Source organism: Colletotrichum graminicola (genome assembly GCF_000149035.1).
Source record: "Colletotrichum graminicola M1.001 genomic scaffold supercont1.13, whole genome shotgun sequence".
NCBI classification, from domain to species: Eukaryota; Fungi; Ascomycota; class Sordariomycetes; order Glomerellales; family Glomerellaceae; genus Colletotrichum; species Colletotrichum graminicola.
Genome location: NW_007361017.1, coordinates 32739 through 53025, shown reverse-complemented (window position 1 = coordinate 53025; position 20287 = coordinate 32739). Strand labels below are relative to the sequence as shown.

The 20287-nt window shown below is 49.9% G+C and overlaps 4 protein-coding genes and 1 non-coding gene across 5 annotated transcripts; 1 reads left to right on the top strand and 4 right to left on the bottom strand.

The window, feature by feature from the left end:
- Positions 1–554: 554 nt before the first annotated feature.
- On the top strand, positions 555–1463 carry GLRG_04102 (uncharacterized protein; the record flags this gene model as incomplete). Its single annotated transcript, XM_008094787.1, has 1 exon — positions 555–1463. One exon carries the CDS (start codon positions 555–557, stop codon positions 1461–1463), a length of 909 nt encoding a protein of 302 aa, XP_008092978.1.
- A 1032-nt stretch (positions 1464–2495) lies between these two features.
- On the bottom strand, positions 2496–4019 carry GLRG_04101 (amidase; the record flags this gene model as incomplete). Its single annotated transcript, XM_008094786.1, has 1 exon — positions 2496–4019. The coding sequence occupies one exon, from the start codon at positions 4017–4019 to the stop codon at positions 2496–2498; it is 1524 nt and encodes a 507-aa protein (XP_008092977.1).
- Positions 4020–4783: 764 nt separating this feature from the next.
- Positions 4784–4866, bottom strand: GLRG_13102. Its single transcript has one exon. It is a non-coding gene; the product is annotated as a tRNA-Asp (tRNA).
- Positions 4867–10174: 5308 nt separating this feature from the next.
- On the bottom strand, positions 10175–13039 carry GLRG_04100 (uncharacterized protein; the record flags this gene model as incomplete). Its single annotated transcript, XM_008094785.1, has 1 exon — positions 10175–13039. One exon carries the CDS (start codon positions 13037–13039, stop codon positions 10175–10177), a length of 2865 nt encoding a protein of 954 aa, XP_008092976.1.
- A 4703-nt stretch (positions 13040–17742) lies between these two features.
- GLRG_04099 (GMC oxidoreductase) lies at positions 17743–19865 on the bottom strand (the record flags this gene model as incomplete). The annotated part of the gene is made up of 3 exons (XM_008094784.1): positions 17743–18503; positions 18557–19719; positions 19801–19865. 3 exons carry the CDS (start codon positions 19863–19865, stop codon positions 17743–17745), a joined length of 1989 nt encoding a protein of 662 aa, XP_008092975.1.
- Between the last annotated feature and the right edge of the window lie 422 nt (positions 19866–20287).

The following is a 20287-nucleotide window of genomic DNA, read 5'->3' as shown; positions in this document are numbered from 1 at the left end:
CGGCAGATCTGATTTCTGCCACACCAAACCTAGCTAAACCATTGGTCTCGCTTTTCTATTCACGTACTCCGTAAAGCAGCCGCAGCCAAGGTTCCCTCGCGCCTCGCAGCTCGGACTTAGCACTGAGCCGGGTTCTAGAATATGACAACAATATCGGAGGTAGCCGTGTCGTGATGGGCCAAACTGGCGGTCGGATGACGTTTCTTGCGCCCGGCTGAAGGGCTATGCCTTGTGACCGTTCACCCAGGCCTGTTTTCACGTGCTGTAATCTCCAATCTCGAGATGTTTTCTTTAAACAATTAATGTCACCCCATTAACCATCGCAGCCCTCATACCTGGCTTATCATCTCATTTTCTCTTTCAGCTCTATCTTCGAAAGCGAGTCAATTATCCATCAGGCTTTCTTTGGAGACTAGCCGCAGCTTATTTTGAAGGCTTAACTTCCTTAGGACGTATTTATGTCGAATTCGAGCTTCCCGCTAAGGGCACCCCTATCACGATGGGGCGCTGGATAACGCAAATCATTTCTCATACCCATTATCGCGGCATCGATAATGATCCTTCTTCTTATTCTGGCCAACATATCGTTTCTCTTCGGAGCAACCTTTGAGCAAGCGAAATGCACTCACGCCCTCAAGATTCTGACCGTCGACCTCGATGGAGGGGCCATCGGTTCGGCTATAGCAGCTGCGTCGAAGAGTTTCCGGGGCGCAGACTTCCCTACAATTGAATTTGGTTCGGCTTCAGAATACTCAACACCGGCGGCGGTCAAGAATGCTGTATGTAAGGGAGATTATTGGGGTGCAATCTACATCAACAAAGGCGCATCAGAGAAGCTCGCCAGCGTCATTAGCGGAACTTCAAACACCGCCTACAACGCTGCCGACTCCGTTACCTACACCTACAATCAAGCTCGGTATCCCGCGATAGGCGACTCCGTACTCGCAAGCAATATACAAAAGGTCGTGGCCGCATCGAGAGGTTTCTACTACAAATCACCCAACGGCACATCCGCCCTCCGGTCCTTGGACACTGCCAACCTGGCCGCTGTTGCCGCATACCTGAACCCGATCTCGTCCACCCCTGATATCATCGGCGCCCAGACGCAAGCCAGCCGTGTCTATTTCAACACTGTCAATATCATTGTGCCGACCTTAGCCCAACTCTTCTTCATTCTAACGCTGAACGGTATCTTCATGAGCTCCGGTCTCCGTGCCAAGGCGAGGATCCGTGACGTCTGGCTGCTTCGTTTCGTCGCCGGCAAGGTTTACTGCCCCCTTACTACTCTCACGGTCACTGGTTACATATGGGCTTTCAGGGAAAATTGGGCCGTCAGTGGCCCAGAGCTTGGCAAGTCGTTGCTGGTATTTTGGCTCTACATGGACGTACAGTGGCAGGTGTTGGAATCCGTCTTGGGATCCAACCTACCCATGCAATTCATGCCTTTCTTCTTCTTGACTTGACTTGAATGCTTACCAAAGTGGCGAGCTGCGTCTCCCCATTCTAGCTCATGGCCGGCTTCTACAGGATTGGCTATGCTTTTCCCGCGCATGAGGTCTATTCCCTCTTGGTGCAGGTCTGAAGTGGCTGTGCTGACCAGACACGCGTCGCGTTGCCTGTTCTCTTTTCCTGGTGGGCTGTGGGCCATGTCGTGTCAGTCTTTTCTATCCGCAAACGGTGTGTCGATGCCGGAAAGATGGCTGCCGCAGCCGCCGAGGCTCCGTTGAGCGGCAACACTGCCTCCACTACCCCCCGTTCGAATAGTACGGAAATGACTCTACATTCTAATGAGGAGGCTAGTCACGAGAAATAGATCTCCGCATGTATGATACCCTGGAGGAGATGGCGTTGGAGGAAAATGTTGAGGAAACGAACGTTTGATGTAGTAAGCCGATATACGGTATAATATAGCTTTCTTTTCGGTTCAATTTGGGATTTGTAGATACGGGCATGCATATCTGATACTACAGCCTTTCAAGTTCGATTTTATTGACTACGTTGCTAAGCCCCATGTGCGTTAGGATAGACTCAACTCCTAAGCCAGGATGTGTTCACAAACCATGATATCTGCCCTTCGGAGACATCGATACAATACCTCTTAATATTATATCAACAGACTTCCGATGTTACCGATACTTTGCACAAGATTGACAGATCCTGTGATGTGTAGGCCTTTGCCAACTAACCATGTTCATGGGAAGAGCATTGATAGGCGGCGTTGTGGAACAATCTTTGGGTAATCGATTTATGGAAAGGTACAATCCATAACCTTCAATTTGTAGCTTTCAACCCCCCGACTGGTCTACTAACGATAACCTAATCAGTTTATAACACTTTTGGAGGACTTTTTGTTTCATCTAAACTAGCGAAAATACCACACGTTCTTCTGCTTCAACAGCTCGATATTGACGCTGGTTTCATGCTGGACGAGTTCTATATTTCCATAGCATTATTTAGCTCATCTTCCTGCCAATACGTAGCTACAATTTCCTTAATCACTTAAGCTCTAGATAGAATTCCATCGATCTTAAAGCCTCAAAAAGATCGTTGTCATGGTACTTTCGTGTCACGATCTGGATACCGACTGGAGCACCCTCGAAATCGCCTTCGGCCCACAGTTTCCTGACCAGCTCGTCTTGCCCACTCAGTGGTACTTCGTCAGCAGTGGCATAGTTCTCTAAGTCTTTACCCAGTGCCTTGATGGGCGTGGGGACAACAACGCCTGGGTAATCGACATAGTTCCAGAAGGCAGTATAATTCCAGAACAAGCAGGTCTCGTGCATGCTTGCAGGGCCAACGTAAGCAGGACAGGTGACAATAGCAACGTCAGACTGGTTCCAGTGAGCCGCAAAGTCGCATCTAAAGTTGTCCCGGGTAACTCGTTGCTGGAGAACGCCCGCTGCGTCTAAATCTTGCCCAGTTGTTTCGGCGTCCGTGATAATGGCTTTTGTGAGTGGAAGCATGGGCTCTCCAGTCGCTGCTAGAGCTTGCTTGACCTGCCTCCCTCCATCGGGGAAGAAGGCCAGATGGATGTTACGAAGGGTCTCTTCGGCACGGTATGGCGTGAAGTTCTTGATTTCAAAACTCGGGAGGTTGCTCAATCTGTCACGGGCCCAATTGAGGGCTCTAGTAACCGGCGGCTGAGATACAATGAGCCCGTCGTTCATCATGAAGCCGACCTTAAGTGGCGCATTCTTTGGCTGTATATTCAAGCCATTCCAAGGGATTGGAATCAGGCGCGGGTCTTCCAGATGTGGTTGCGCTGCTTTTAAGACAGACACAAAGAAGTCCATATCTCTCAAGGAAATTGCAAGGGGCCCAGTTGATCCAAGAATATTAAGCTCTGCGGGAAATCCACTAGGTCCAACAAAATCTTTCATAGGGAGTGTGTAAGACGTCGGTTTAAAGCCGTAAAGGCCGCAGAAACTTGCTGGTGCTCTGATGCTGTCGCTGATGTCTGCGCCGATGCTGAGGATAGAGCCACGCATCGCGAGGAGTGCAGCGCCACCACCGGTCGACCCGCCTGCTGTTAAGTTGATGTTGAATGGGTTGAGAACACGACCATAGAGAGAGACAGTCTCCAAGTGCATGACACCTTGAGGCCGAGCCGTCTTGCAGTAGAGCACTGCGCCGGCCTGTCGCAATATGGCTATCATATGGCTGTCAGCTTCATCAATATGGCGAGTGATCAGAAAGCCCAAGGAGGAGTAATGGCCAGCCACAGGGACCATCTCTTTGACACTAATTGGGACACCATGTAAGAGGCCGACTGTCTTCCCTGTTTTTGCAAGGTGCTCATCGAGCGCTTTGGCCTGGTCGATGGCTTCGTCCATGAACCATTCCGTCAGGCAACACGTGAGCTGATGGGCAATGATTGCTCTCTTTGCGAATGCCGTAGCAACCGCGACGGCAGTGAATTTCTTTTGTGCAATGGCGGCAGCTAAGCCGACAGCGTTAAAGTTCTCTGTAATGTAGATTTCCTCGTTGGATAGAATGCCACATTCTCCAGGAACACTCATGACATTCTGAGGTGGCTGATTGATGATCGTGGATGAGACATGATAGTCTTGTGGCACTTGGCCGAGAACTCCTCGATGAGTGTTTGGCGCGTGGCCTCGAATTCCGGACTACCCGGAGGAGACGGTACCAACTGAACAACGGGTAGAGAGACTTGCGCCATCTCAAAAAGGTTTCAGTAGAAAACAAAGGATCTGAGAACTAATGCTTCAGCGTTGAAGAAAGTGTTCGGGGCAATCAATCAGAGTGTTTGGACATGTATAGAAGGTGTTGTGTACTGAACAGCTGATCGGACTATTCGGGATTGGGTCGTTTTAGCATAACTCAATTTTGAACCAGTCGGTTTTGATGGGGCGTGGAGCTGCTTACCTCGGATCTCAAGATCTGCTTACCTCCGATCTCCACGGCCCCGGATTCGGCGCCGCCCCGATCACACTCCGTTCCGCGGAGATCAACGACATCGATGGTCAGCAATCAACATCCAGAAAAGAGCCGAAAACCCAGTCAAACCAGTGAGTCTGAATGATCTTGCGGTCGACGAGTTTTAAAATCATAAAAGTTGAGTGGATGGTGGTTATATGTCTCCGGGACATTATAGTCCTAGTGTTCAAGCATAACCAACAGGGCGATCGGAGGACCCCTTGGCTACTATCCAACAGTATAAGATTCAAACCACAAGCAACCCCCCCCCCCCCCCCCCCCCCCCCCAACACCGGTTCAGACGACGTTGTCCACCAAAAAGGCAAGTGCAATAGGCAAAAAAGATCTCCTCGACGGGGAATTGAACCCCGGTCCCCTGCGAATCGTTTGATTGACAAGCAGATATCCTCACCACTAGACTATCAAGGAATGTATTGATGGCCAGCCCTCGCTTCAGGGAAATCAAGAGGAACACCTTGGACGGACTCACTTGATCACGGGTCTTTGCTCTATCCATGCTGTTGTTAACGACTGTGATTATGATGCGGTTTAAGCCCTGGCTGATTCCATCGTTCTTAAGGGGCTGCTGTCTCACAACATCAGACCTAATCCTTATGCAGTCAAAGTACAAGCATGTAGCTTAACACAAAGAGTTAGAGATGAGAAAGTGCAGCAAGATATTCACCTTGCCGAGTTAAAAAATTAGCGGGCCTTCATACTATGCAAGCAGGTTAATATGACTTCCAGAAAGTGGGGTAATGAGGTACTAATATCCCTTTAAGTACCACTGGACCTCACATAACCTCAGACCAATAAGACTACAGCAATCCAGGCTAAGTATCCAATAGCTGTTAGTAATTACCTGCAGAGACCCACGTTTGGGTTATGTGAGGTCCAGTGGCACTCGAAGGGATACCAGACCAGATGAAAAGTAGTAGGCGTTCTACACCGAAGCACTGCCACCATATTGATATGTCATACTTATTTGTTGAACTTCTTGTGTCTTGGGATCATCTTTCGTGGTTCCAGCCATACAGCGGGCTTGCCCGAGCATGTCAATAGCCGAAGTAGTTGGCATATGATCTTTGAAATCAGTTAATACGCTCTTGTGTGTGGTGATGCAAGTAAAGGAGTCAAATAGCAAATCGGAATGCTGTGTACTTGAGGTGATTCCACTACAGCAATAAGCTTCAAGACGCAAATGATGATTGATGGAAGCCAAGAAATAATACTACCGTATATGAGAGGGAGCCACAGTCCTTTTGCTTCTGCAGTCAATGTACCCATACACTGGGTAACCAATATTTGGAGCTTTCACCGTGAGTCGAGAACAGTTATATTGCCTAGCAAATGGGATTTAGTAATCGACCGCGCCCTTAAGAAAGCCAGTCAGAGATATGCGATCGAAACCTCCTGAGAGCGGGACATTAGACCGGACACACGGGCCAAGATGCCTGATCACAGATAACTCCCCCACCCTATATCCGAACCACCCCCGCATCCGAACCACCCGAAATTCCCGCATTTCCCCTCCTTCATCAACACCACTACCTTTTTCAAACTATCATAACAATTACCATTTATTACCAAATAACGCCATTTTTTCAGGATACCTTCTTTAAACTATTATAAAGTAATATTCTAAAGATAAGCTCTAATAGGCCCTCCTAGATGTGCAGTCTAGGCAGTATAGCCTCTAGGCTGTTACTTATAGATAGGGTATACTATATGTAACACTTTAGTATTAATACTTTAGTAAGTAAAGTAGGAATACTACCTTTAAAGATAGGCAGCACTTATCCTAAGCCTAAGAGGATAATCTAGCTGCCTATATTACCCTTTAATAGTCCCTTAGTAGATACGTTAACTATTAATAAGTAAAAGGCCTAGTAGAGCGTATAATAGGTAATAGGTATCCTCTTATAGGGAGGAAATAAATAGCCTAATTTGTATAGTAAAATCTATCTATTAGAACCCTCTAATCTAAAGTAATTAATACTTAGTAATAAGCAGCTTATTCCCCTAAAGTTATCTAGGATTTTCTTTATTACCTTAGTAGTATCCTTACTATCTAAGGGATCTATTTATCTAATAGATAGAATATAGATAAGACTAGTATTATAAAGGGTAAAAGAGGTAATAGTCTAGTGCTAGGCTCTAAGGTATTATAATATATCTAAAAAAAGCAGCTAGGATCTTAAGTATAGGTATTTATTATTAAGTATATATCTACTACTAGTAGCTTCTTACCCCCTTTAGTTATATATAAAAGTAAATTACTTTAGGCCTAGTAGTTCTTATTTAACCTTAATATATATAAGCTATAGTAATTTATAGTAACTAATAATAGCTAAATAACTAATAATACTACCCTTAAATAGCTAGAGAAAGTCTTTATCTTATATACTAAGCCTACCTAGCTAAAGGAGGCTAGACTACTAGTTCTTAATAAGTATTATAGCTATATAACTATTAATTTTATATAGTAATACTAGTAGTATAATATATATCTACTATTTTTACTATTATACTCCTCTACTATCCTCTAGCCTCTAGATATAGCTATCTTTAGCCTATTAAAGTAGGCTTATTATAAGGAGGTTAGATATCTAGATAACTAGGTTATAGATTTAACTATTACTAGTAAAAAGGTATTCTTAAAGTATTATTTTAAGGCCTATAAGGTATCTATTATATCTACTAATATTAGTAGTAGCTAGAGGTTATCTAGATTATAGCCTATATATATAAGACGCCCTCTATCTAACTTAATAGTAACTAAGGCCTAATAAAGCTAGCCTAGCTAGCAGACTAGTAGCTAATAGTAAGATAAAGCTAAATCTATTATCTTATAGTTAACGCCTTATTAATCTACTAATCTATAGTATTAATTATACTAGTTAATTTAGTTAGGTAAGGATAAGTTAGATACCTATACTATTTACTACCTATCTAGAAAGCTATAAAAGGGCTATAATAAGTAGGTATCTAGAGCAGCCCTTCTAGAAAGGCAGGTTAACTTATTATAGGCCTAGTTAGATAATATACAGTTACATAAGAGGAAAAAGGTCTAATTATCTCCTAACAGCACCTTTGCTACTATAGAGGATATAATCCAGGCCTAAAGTCTGGATCCCAGCAATATAGATAGTCCAGATGAATCTAGGGCATCCAAATTGCCCAGCGAGGCCGAAAGTTGCATATGGGTGGGCGGCAGAGATGGCGAAATAAGTGGTGATAGTGGTGGCGATGGTGGTGATGATGGTGGTTCGGATGTGGGGGTGGTTCGGATATAGGGTGGGGGAGTTACATTAATTGGCGTGCTCAAGCCATTGCCCAAGCCCGACCCGCACCCTTGCCCTTTCTTAGTCGTATCGGAAAGCTCTACACTTTTCAGTGTTGCGCCTTTGCATCTGCTCTGACGCATTGTGGTGCCGATCCAGCCTTACGAATCTTGACTAATCTTGTGTAATCTTGTGAGATTCGAATTCGTGCCTGATTGCAATCCCGTAAACTGGATTGCCCGCACACCTGGAAGTCTGTCGAACGATGGCGAATGAGTAAGACGCTTGTTTGAGCTTCCGCAGCTGCGTTGCTAGAAAAGGGCGAATCACGTTGCCGCATCATGTCTTGGCGGATCTCAAGAACGTATACTTTCCTTTTTGGGAAACTGTTCATGGTGGCTCGACCCAGGCACCCGGTTCAACGTATAATTTCCGTAAACGGCAATCGGTATACATATTGTTAACCATATTATTTTGTTGGTTACTGCATGATGGTCCAGCGATTTGAGACCATATTTGGTTCTTTTCTTGTTCGGTGAGAATGCGACTGGCTGAGCCAATCAATGAACCATAGCGTAAGCCCTCCCTCGCATGCCACAGCGCCAGCCTGATGGGAATAGCATATGATTCGTTGACAGCAGCCCCTTTGAGATATTTGACGACGAACTCGCTATTCCGGGATCACATGAATATCTTGACATACGTCGGCAGCCGGCTGTAGGCTTAGCAAGCTGACCAGAAGCCTCAAACTCTCACTAGTTAGTTCCACAATATTCCTCCAATGCCGACGGTGTCATCTTCGCCAACCATCCATGCCACTAGAACGATGGCAATCTGCCATTGTTTCCTTCTGTTCTAACAAATCATCACTCTTCCTCAGCCTCGATCCTGCTTAGCATTACCAATGTCCGTCAGCTGTTTGTGTATGCATATGCGCCAGGGTCCATGGCCTAGGATAAGGGGGTGGGGGGCTGAGTGGATGTCCCCATCCCCTCAGGTCGTGCGCCCGGCGCTGTCATTTTCCTAATCGCGCAAGTTGATGTTCTTATACCGCATAGGGCTGGATGAGCAGGAATGTAATGATTTTGTAGGCTCTCGAGCTATCAGTCTTACAACATCTTGGCATCGGCAGTAAAGTATAGTTGTAGGACCGCGGCTGTGCAGGCAGGCTGTATATAAGGTGTACTCAAATCCCATACAAGTTACTACTATGCATTCAAACATCAAGCTGAGTCATTCATATCGGCTTTTCATCACCAATCTTCGGCGTCTAATCCAAAAGTCTGATCACGTCAATATGCCCGGCCCTATCATTCCTGCCTCAGTCGTTGTCGCAGTGTCAGATCCGACAAGAATCTGCCAATGCGTGGCAACTTCATCACCGCCAGCTTCGAGCTCGACTTGCTCGAAGTGCTCTCTTCCAAAAGCAGCAGCGTCGTCCTCTTAAGTGGATTTCTCATTGCAAGTTCTGAATACTCAAAGCGCGAATTCGAGAAGAGGTTGGCATAGCCACAATCACCACCATCAGGCATCCCAAGCTAACATTGTATCAGTTCCCCCACCGATGGAAATTTGTCAACTGTACGGATATGACATCAATAGTAGACAGGTTAAGCTCAAGCTGCTAGTAAAACTTTCCAAATATGCTAAGGATCGCACCTTCTTTACAGTTTTAACCTGTCGGCGTGGGCTTCTAGTATTATTTCTTTTTTCAACCATTGAAATCATGTTATTTCCATCGAAACCTTCACATTCACTCTCATGTTCACGCGGCACATACAAATGACAGTGCTACCATCAATTACAGTCGTTCATTCACGTTGGGCTTTTCGAATTTACATTAGATTAGAACATCATGCCAATGATAGATATTTATAGATTCATCTGCTATGGGCCAAACATTCTCCTTTGTCGTGCTATACGAACTGTGCTTTATAACCGTTATACAAGATGTACTAGACAGGACCGCTCAGAGAGGGGCTAAAATACACATTTATCTATGTTTCAACGTCTTTGCATTTCTGCCTCGATCCATTATATATCAAACTATCGTTGCTGGACTACGTGTCCTGACTTTATGTCTTCGTTGGCCTCACAATAGTAGAACCGACTTCAGAGGGGGATATGTGGCAATTGTCGAGGATGAAGAAGAGGTAGAATAAAATTGTCATAATCCGGATATCTTACTCTGGGGCATGCAATCTATAGGTAGTTTGGTCAGAGGAGGCTAGCTGCGTCGGAAGAGCCTCCGTGACGTAGGATAAAAAAGAAATCTGATATCATGAACAAATCCTTTGCTATTTTGACAAGAAACCGCAGTCATTCAAGTTATCCCCCTCCGTTGTTACATTGTACACGTTACAGACAAAGAAAAAAAGTGCTTCGCCTCCTGGGGCATGTTGTATCCATAGTCAATAAATTCTTAGGGGCAAACCAAAGGTAATTTGAGATCATTAGGCGGAGCTCTTACTGCCCATGAGAATGATGCCGGCGGCCTCCTCCCAGCCACGGCCGGCTGCGATCTCCATGATGGAGCGCCCGGCATCGTCCTTGGCGTCGAGGTCGACACCGCCGGCGCTTACCAGAAGCTTGAGCACCCTGGCATCGCCGTTCTCTACGGCCTGCATAATGGCGTTCCACCCGCGATACATCTTGTTGACGTCGGCGCCATTGCGGAGGAGCATCTCGATGATCTCAGTGTCATCGCCGCGGCACCGGCGCACCGCCTTGACGATGGGCAGGTGCTCACCGGGTGCGTTGATATCGGCGCCGCCCTCCTCAATGAGGAAGCGCGTGATCTCCTTATTCTCCTCGCGGATGGCTGAGGTCAGCGGCGAGAAGACGCCGCCGTTCTTGTCCTCGACCGAGACACCGGCCTGAATGAGGAGCTTAACGCTCTCAAGCTTGTTCGCGACTACAGCACGTTCCATCAAGCCCTTAAACGAGCGAGAATCAGCGACGGCAGGGAGTAGCTTCCTGAGGACTTCCGGACGCTGGACGGACATGACGATGGGCCAGTCGGTGCCGCGGACGTTGGGGTCCGCGCCGTGGGCGACGAGCTCGTCGAGCATCTCCATGCGGTTCTCTCTGATGGCCGTCGTCAGAGGAGTGTTGCCATCCTCGCCCTTTTCATTGGGACTCACGCCCTGATCGAGGAGCCACATAAGGGCTTCCATGTTGTTGACCTTGACGGCCTTCTCGATGATGCCCTTCGGGTTATGAAGATCGTTACCAGCGGCAACGAGGCGGGGGAGGAAGTGCGTGCGAAAATGAGTCACACACTTGAACGCGGGGTACTCGGCCGAGTTGAGGTTGGGGTCGGCTCCGTTCTGCAAGAGAAGCTCGAGGATGTCTGCGCGGTTGTCGCGGATGGCCGTGCAGAGGGGTGTGTAGATGCCGTCCTTCTTGATGTTGGGGGACACACCGGCAGCGAGCAGCACGCGGACGGACTCGATGTTGTTGATACTGGCGGCAAGCTCCATGTTGCCAGGTGCCTTCTTGCTGTCGGCGCCACGGGCAAGAAGGACCTTCAAGCAGGAAGCCCGGTAGGTGGCGGGCCAGAGCATGTGCTTGGGGCCGGGAAGGTTGGGGTCGGCGCCGTGGTCCAGGAGAGCAGTGACAAGGTCTACTCGCCCGGCCATAATGGCCTCGAACAGAGCGGTCTTGCCCTCACTGTTCTTGACGTTGGGGTCGGACCCGTACTCCAGCATAACGTCCACCAACTTCTTGGGGGTTGACTTGTTCATGGAGGCAATCAGAACAGTGTTGCCATTCGCCATGATGTGGTTTGGGTCGCCGCCATATGTGAGCAGCAGGTGGGCGAAATCGATCTTGACATCGATGACAGCGATGGCAAGGGGGGACTCTAGCGCGGACCCGGCAGACATATTGGGATCCGCACCGTACTTGAGAAGCAATTTGGCGATCTTGGGCGCGTTCATCTCCACCGCGGCGAAGAGGGGTGTGATGCCGTCCTTGTCCATCGAGTTAGGGTCGGCGCCGAACAGAAGAAGCAAGCGGATGCTTTCGTGGTCCAGGGACAAGACAGAGTCAACGAGAACGTGCTGATTTGGTCCGGTCTCGGGTGAAACGCCTTGGTCCAACAGTTGCTCCAGGAGCTTGTGGTTCTTCGCCTGAACGGCAGAAATTAGAGATGCCTTGAGAGCTGGGTTGTTGTTTGCGGGGTGGCGCGGGGTCCAGCGTGGCATTGTCATGGGGTTGGCCCTCAAGCGGACAACCTTGGTCGGGATGCTGTCGGCGGCGCTCTGCAGCTCTCCGATCAATGTTTCTGTACCCGAAGACGAGTGTGATCTGGTGTGGTCCTCACGGAGGACTCCACGGTCCGACATGCGGCTGGGCGCATCGTAGGTCCCGCGGTCCGAGATGGTATAATCATCTGGCCCTGGCCTCCTCTCAGTATGTAATCTTGAGCTCGTGTGACGTTCGTATTGGCCATGCTCTGAGATGATGGTATCGTCGCGGCCAAACCTGCGATCAGGGATTCTGGAAGGGTGTCCGTTCTCCGAGGAGCTATGGTGACTCTTGTTGGAAATAGACCCAGGGTGTCGTGGCTCTGGGGTCATCCTCAACTCATGGAGGGCCAGTTCTGCCGATTTCTTCTCTATCAAAGAAGGAGAAGTGTTGTGGGAAGCCTGCGAGAGTGCTTTAGGGATCGGAGGAAGGGGAATGTTGGGCGGATCTGAAAGAAGGGGTGGCGGCGCAGACTGAGCTTCAAAAGACTTGGCCCTAGCTATCCGCACTGTCGAGCTCTGGCCGCCCAAGCGGTCCAGAGCAGCAGCAAGACCGGCATAGCCTTCGCCGGGGGGATCATCGGTCTTTGCATCTCCCATGGACCATTGGAAGATGAGGGCGCTCATCCTCAGTGCTTCCTTGGCCTTGCGGATCGATTCTCTCGTCTTGTTCACCTCTTTGTCGACGAACATCATGCGCCAGCCGCGCTGGAACTTGCCCACGGTACCCTTCCTCTCGTACTCGAGGAATTCGAACATCATGTGGTCAAGGGCTTGAAAATTGTTGTTGGTCTGGCGGAACTTGCTCTCGAGTTCCATTATCATGTCGGCCGGGAACTCCTGGTCGGCGCGGGACGCCTCCGAGAGGCCCGCCTCGATGGACCAGAGGATCTGGCAGATGTCGAGGAAGTCATTGGCGAGCGCCCGGAAATTGTGTGGCTGGTGCTTAACGGTGGTGAGAAACTCGAGCATGCGTACCGAAACGTTGTTTCCGACGAGGGTAGCCCTTGTGCAGAGGTCTAGGACGGAGTCCTTCGACTTGGGTTTGCCGTGCATGGCGCCAGACATCGTGCTTCTTCCGGTTTGAGGAAACGGCGGAACTGACATGAATATGTGGTGAACGAGGGGAAGTGCGTTCGGCCAAGATGGGGCGGGACGATGTATTAGACTCTTGTACTGTGGTAAGGATTGCCGTGTATATATGGCTCGAACGAACGTCCAACAGCGGCTTCACAACTATGGGAAAGGGGCAACAGGGATTGGTGAAGGGGGCCTCTGTCATCTCACGGACACAAGCCTGGGAACTGTCCGGCTATTGTTGCTCCATTATGCGGTTGAAATCGAGCTCTGGGTCAAGCAATTTTACATGTTCCACACTCCTCGGAATAGATGGTTCTCGGCAGGTTGGATCGCAGCAGGCGTTCGTCGAAAGTGTCAAGAGCCCAACGGCAAGCCACCATCCACGCTAGCTGGGGTTTGTTCGGAATGGCAGGGCATTATGCTGGCTCAGGGCCTGAATCGTGGATGCATTCAATACGGGCAATAATGGCAACGGCATCGCAGGGTGAGAAAGCCACAGTACCAGGTACAAGGAAGATTCCAAGATTCGAGCCGACGCTAGTCCAATCGAACCGACGTCCGCTTTGACACGAAGGGCCACAGTTCGGACTGATAAGCCAATGCGGCCCCATCTCTGACCCAGCTGTTAAACGGGCCCGGCCTGGGGTCATAGCGCGATTCTCGGACTCTTCGGCAGAATAGCAGGGATTATTGGTCAATACAGACGAAAACAAGAAGAAAAGGACTAAGCAAGGATTGGCAGTGCCGTTTGGGAGGGGCAAAAAAAGGTGCTACGTGCTGATGTGTTCCGCCGAGATGTAGTGTAAGTGCTGGCTTGTAAATCCGTGTTTATCCTTCCGCAAATAGCGTCTTAAGTCGAGAATAGTCTTGCCATATAAGGAACAGCGCTGGCGAGGGTCGTGGCATGCCGATCGATACCTTAGAATGTTAACCTTGTCTGTGTATCTCGCACTCGTCGTTTAGTTCTCCCGTTGTCGCACGGATTCTTGCGCTAGTTAGCAAGCCTGCTGGCCAAATCTAACGGCTTTCTTTTATTTCTCCAGTTATTCTCTGCGTTTGGATGCGCCGAGTGTCGTCCCCAGTTGATATTTGTGACCAAGTCAAGCGTAAAGTTGAACGCCGATCAGCGAACCACCTTCGTTACTACCTTGGGCGACGATGAACGAGATGGATGACTGTGCAAGTTATACGTCATGTTATGGTAAATTCTAAGATTTCGGCGGGACCCGAGTTTGACAGATACACAGGCACATTACGGAGTATCCGTACTACGTTTAGGATTGCCTGGATCTTTCATTGTTCGGCTGCAAGTGCAACGTTGCCGGGTCCCCGCCGTTCGACCCGGGTAATACGGTTCGTGAGTGGAACTTCTCAATAGAGCGAACCATTCGCCATTAGCCCAGCGTCGTCTGCACGCTATCACCCGTGATTATTCTTTGTTCAACCATAGCGGACAGCAGTTGATGCTGGGCATCGATAGACATAATGACGGGTCTAAACGCCATCAATGAAGCCGAGTCGCCCATGTACACATATGCAACACACCCTTAATAATACGGCATTGTTTATCCGCACATAATACTGCGCAGTTCTGTGGTCGCATAGTCGGGCCCTTTCAGAATCCCGGGCCAGAAGGGAAATAGGCCAGCAATATTCGAAAAAAGCTAACAGGTGGATGGAAGCTTGGGAGGAGAAAAACTCTATTACCGACTACTACAGTACTGGCTAAAAAGTCTTGTTACAGCAATAAGGATAACCCTAAGAAGAGTCGAAGAGAGGACCCATTAATAGCTCGAGGTCACTTCACAGTGCGTCACCAAAGACCCTATGTCCTAACCACCTACTGTAGCTTTTTATTGGCTGTCTTTATTGCTGTAACAAGACTTTTGAGCTGGTACTGTACTAGCGGACAGGCTTCGCGGCTTCGACCCTGTTTTGCGGGGAGCTTGTCAACATAGGAGTCCGAGCTAAATAGACCAGCAGGGGTACCTAGTAGTCATCAAGCGATCAGACAAGCTGATAATGCCCCCCCCTTGACAACCCAAGAGTGCCGTGCGCGCTAGCCTATACAGGCTTAAGTTAACAATAGATACAGTTATAGCCAATAGATAAAGGTATAGATAGAGGGAAAAAAGGGAAATAGAGGCAAAAAACAGAGGCAAAAAACAGAGGCAAAGAAGGATGGTCTTAGCCCTTCCTAACCTAAAGCGCAGCAGAGGAAGCAGGGTAGGATAAACTATTTTAACCCTCCCTAGTAGAGCCGTTTTAGAATTACCTAAAAAAAAATTCAGAAAAAGTCAGAAAAAGTCAGAAAAAGTCAAAAAAAGCTAAGGTTAAACCTAAAGCCTTTAGATTATTAGGAGCACTACTTACTGCTAGACTATGTAGAGCAAGAAGAATAAAAATTTCTGTTTTCTTTAGACCTATAGACCCTTTTGACGTGTAGGGACGTATCTATTAGTTAGAACCCTATTATGTACTCTACTATTAGGCTAACCCTATCGGTTATCGTGCACAGTACTCTTGGGTTGTCAGGGGGGGGGGGGGGGGGCATTATCAGCTTGTCTGTAGACTCTAGTCATCCGTGCGTGTGACTTTTGATCGACGGTAATGGGAATCTATGGTCCACACTCGCTGGGCAGAATGCTTTGGATGCCCGAAACTACTACTCTGCACTAAACTAGTACAGAGTCCTTTACATCCAAGGCCTACCTTTGAGATTGTTGCCTTTACTGTAGTGTTTCTCTACCTACAAGTACATCCGGCTACACCCATGCAGTATGCAGTCATATGGATACACCGCAGCGGGAGGAGGAGCAAAGCCGGATGGATTGATGCCGGCCGCGAAGATGCAAGACATGGGACCCAGGCTGCTTGCACAGACCCTCACTCTACTCCGTACAATCCGAGTCATTAGTATTACCACCAGGTACAGTTTGCTGCGCCCAGCCCCTGGCCCATGTCATACTTTTATCTCATTTGACTTGTTAATTAAGGCAGATGAGGCTGCGGAGTGTTCGTAGGGCTGACCGAGACCAAGAACTGTGCTTCTCTACCTTTCAAGAACTGGTGGTTGGTGCGCGCTAGCTCTTGTATTGTGCCCCTAAGCAAATCACTATCGATTTCCCTGATTATATCATCGTATTTAGCATCCCCTCCAAATACACACACACACACACACACACACACACGAGAACGAACAAGAGCCCCTTAGTTCGGAGGACAGATGCTTAGCATTGTAAAATGCAGAACAGGAGGGGCTAGAAGGAAAAGGCTCGCTCGAATCGAGCAACCTTCAAAAGCCATGGAAACGGACCCACCATGTACTAGCCTGTCTTGGCGTAATGGGGTTCAAGAAGGGAGCTTGCTGAGCATTCTAGTAAAGCAGTGAAGAGCCGACGCCGACGCCATTGCCGAGAAGGCCAGACTAGGTATAACGCCCTTCCACGTCTCTCGGCTCTTTGCTAGACAAATGGCTTCGAGGTTAGACTTCGGTCGTGCCGGGTTCCACGCGCTGGAGCTCTGCCTACGACGCCTCAAGTCCAGCTAGTTTATGTGTTAGGCCGTTATGCGAAAGAGCTAATCAACCTCCTTGGGTCCACTAGGTAGCTGCTGGCTTTTTTAGCGCCTTGTCTTCTATGCCGATCCTGCTGACATGACAGGGGTAGTCCTGTCAATGTCTGCGCGCCGCCCTAACGCAGGCGGAGCCAAGACATCCGGACCATTGACATTTTGCCAGCGCCAGTATCAACAGTCAGTCGCACTCTGGATGCCCGCACGAGTCCTGAACACTGCGATTAGCCGCTTATGTGATGCAGTGTCTTATTAATTGAAGTACTTTCCGTTTCTCGTATAACTTGGAGTTGCTCCATGTGCCACAACCCATGAGTGACAGCGTGAGCCCGTATGTAAAACGTTGCGGGCCTCTTCCTGGTTCATCTCACGTTATCGAGGGAGCCCTGAGCCCCAGAAATGGGCGCTGACTCGGCTCGCGCCTCAATTTCCAGATGCAAGGAACAAGCAGCCACGTGTTAGTCTCCCTCGCGCAGCGCCCCTGTGTCTACGTCCCTGAACTGCATGGCGCCCATACGACACCGGTTCACCGAGGACTGCAATCATTATACGGAGTATAGAATCCACGAAATAGTCGGCGGTAAGAAATCCTTCTTTAGGAGGCGCCCCGGTGTCTCACCACATCGTTTCTTCCTTTTCAGTACAATCTCGTCTTAAAAAGCCGGATTGCTCATGGCTACGACGGAGTATCTCCCCGCTTGTGATCCTGCAAACATATTACTCACGATTATAATTGAGATGGGTCACGGAGGTCTTCATATTGTGTGGCTATGATGTATCCGGTATTGGTCTATTGTGCTTCGCTTATCCAGACCTGCACTTTTCCTGAATGTTCCCTATATCACCAGGGTCTTGCCTGCCGGCCTCTCCAGCCCTCTCACCTTGCTTGATAGGATGGCGGTGTGACAATACTAAGACAGAGAGAATGAAGATGACAATGTGGTTACAAGGATCGGGTAAGACAAATATTTGTATCGCCCTTCCTTTCACAAATGAATTTGCGTGCCTCCTTTAGAGGTACTTAAGGGGCGCAATTAGGGCCAATGGGTCAATACGTTTCATTATCATAAGGCTCCATGTTCATTGATACATACTGCCAAGTACGCAATGCGAAACGGTTACACTCCCAGAATCACATCGGCTGCTTTCCCGCTCACCATGTACACAGGCACGGCAATGAAGTACCCGGGGATCTTGGGGAAGACGCTCGCGTCCACCACGCGCAGCCCCTCAGTTCCTCGCACCCGGAACTTCGAGTCCAGCACAGCCATGGCGTCGCCGTCCTTGCCGATGGGGCACGTGCAGCTCGCGTGGTGTCCCCAAGCCTCGTACTTGACGAACTCGGGTAGCTGCTCGTCCGTCACGTTCTTGCCCGGCCACACTTCTGTGAAGCCTCCGCTCAGCGGGATGACGCTGTCTATCATCTTACGGGCGAGTTTCATTCCATCCACCACCGCCTGGATGTCTTTAGCCCCGGCGTCTGCGTCCTGGAACGAGTTGAAGTCAATCTGCGGCACATCCCGGGGATCAGCCGAGCGAAGCCTGACGGTCCCGGCGCTGTTGCGGGAGTGGGCTTTCAGGACGAGCCAGGTCCAGTGGCGGGCATCGGCCGTGCTGGCGGCGGAGTATCCAGGGAAGTATCCTGAGAAGGCGAGGGGGGCTCCGCCGATGAAAAGGTCCGGGTCGCCCTCGCTAGTTGACGACTTCTTGACGATGCCGACACTGATGCCATTGGAGCCGTAAACTCCGCGGTTCCCATTGGCAGCGCCATTCTGCCACTTCTTGAGGCAAGGGTCATTCGTACCGGGGCGATCGAAGGTGCAGCCTTGGGTGATCTGGAAGTCCGTCGGTGTCTCACCAATGACACTAGTCTCGTACCCTATGTTGATGATTAACCCACAGTGTTCAGCGTAGAGGGCGCGGCCTACTCACGGTCTTGAAGGTTAGTACCGACACCGGGCAGATCGACTATGACAGGTATGTCGAAGGAGGAGAGCTCCTCTTTAGGGCCTACGCCGCTAAGTTTGAGCAGCTGGGGGGTGTTGAAAGAACCGGCCGACAGGATGACTTCTGCTGTGGCGTCGACGGATCCAGCGGCCCCTTCCCCTGAGTTGCCGGATCGGGGATCCGCACGGTAGAGGCTCTGTCCTGTGATGAAGTCTACGCCGACGGCACGGGGCTTCGGGCCGCTCTGGTCGAAGCGGATCTTGGTCACGAGCGTGTTGAGCTTGAGATCGAGATGGTATTTCCTCGAGCCATCCGCTTTCTTGGCGTTGGCGGTCGCGAGGACGAAGTCCCGAGGGCCCACGCGGACGCCACTGTCGGCTGTGATGGGGACCTGGTAGAGGCCCTCGGCGGCATCCCGGCCGGGTAGGTCAGCGTTTATGTCGCGGAGAAAGATATCGCCGAGGCCTTTGATCGTGGAGATGATCTGGCCGATGATATCTTTGCCCGTGGCTGAGGCGGCCGACAGAATGACAGTGACAAGCTTGATATCCGGCAACACGAGTCCCAGATCCGTCAGGCTCGTCGTGAGCCATCCGCTAAACCCGTGCCCGACGATACTGTTGGGAAGGTATTTGGCATTCTCGAGGCGCTGGAAGTACTTCCGCATGTTAGAGGCACTCCATGAGCTGTCGCCGGTCAGAGTCGCGATCCCATCCCAGTCCGACCTGTGGGGGTAGACCGTGATGAGCGCGTTGTGGCTTCCACAACCTCCGAGCGTTCCCGCTCGAGGATACAGAATGCCTAGCGGCTCAGCGCCAGTTGGCGGGTCGAGACCAACATACAGCTCGCCGGATGGCAGGCGGTATGTCATCTTTGTGTCCTTCTTCTGCTCCTCGGGATCGCTCAGGTGCTGAACGAAGTAGTCCCACTTCATGGGGCCGTACTCTGTCGATTGCAAGCTCAGAGCGGGTACTTGGTAAGGGATCGAGGTGCCCTGGTCGTCGCCGGCCTCGATGAGCAGGACCTTCTTGCCGGCGATGGCCAGTCGGGCCGCGAGCGGGCCCCCACCCGGTCCCGATCCGACAACGACATAGTCATAGCTTGGAAGAATGTCGGCAGACTGCCGCGCGTCATGAATCCGACTCGGGCTGTGGCATCCGGTCAGACAGGAATGCTCACTTCAAATAGTGATTGGCTCACAGCATCTGGAGTGTTGGGCGAGGACTTACGCAGCAGAAGCCGTGGCCGCAATGCAGCCCAGCAGGACACTCGCGATGTGTGAACACCAACGCATGTTAGGCGCAAGAGAGGCTTCTAAACTTGTCGCAAGAGGTCGGAAAACAAAGCAGTGTGGCAAAGCATCCCTCGACAGAAAGATATGTGCTGGCTGGTCATATTTTTATAAGGAACTTCACCAAGGGAGTACTCCCCCTGACAGGGACGCGCCCAAACACGAGATTGTCGCGTTGCAGTTTGCTTTTTACTAGACTATTGTATTCGATATCATCTGCGTGATCCCCCTGTCAACGATCAATGCGGGCAACGCCAAGAGAGGGGGCCTGTTCCGCCTAAGACAGCCCTCTCTATACTACGTATATCTAGCGCAACGTCATCTTCGGCCTGGGGAACGATTGAGGAAGCTCAAGAGGAAATAAATGGTTCTATAAGGACACGGGCTGAGTTGATCCAAGCAATGACAGGGGCACAAGTGGGCCA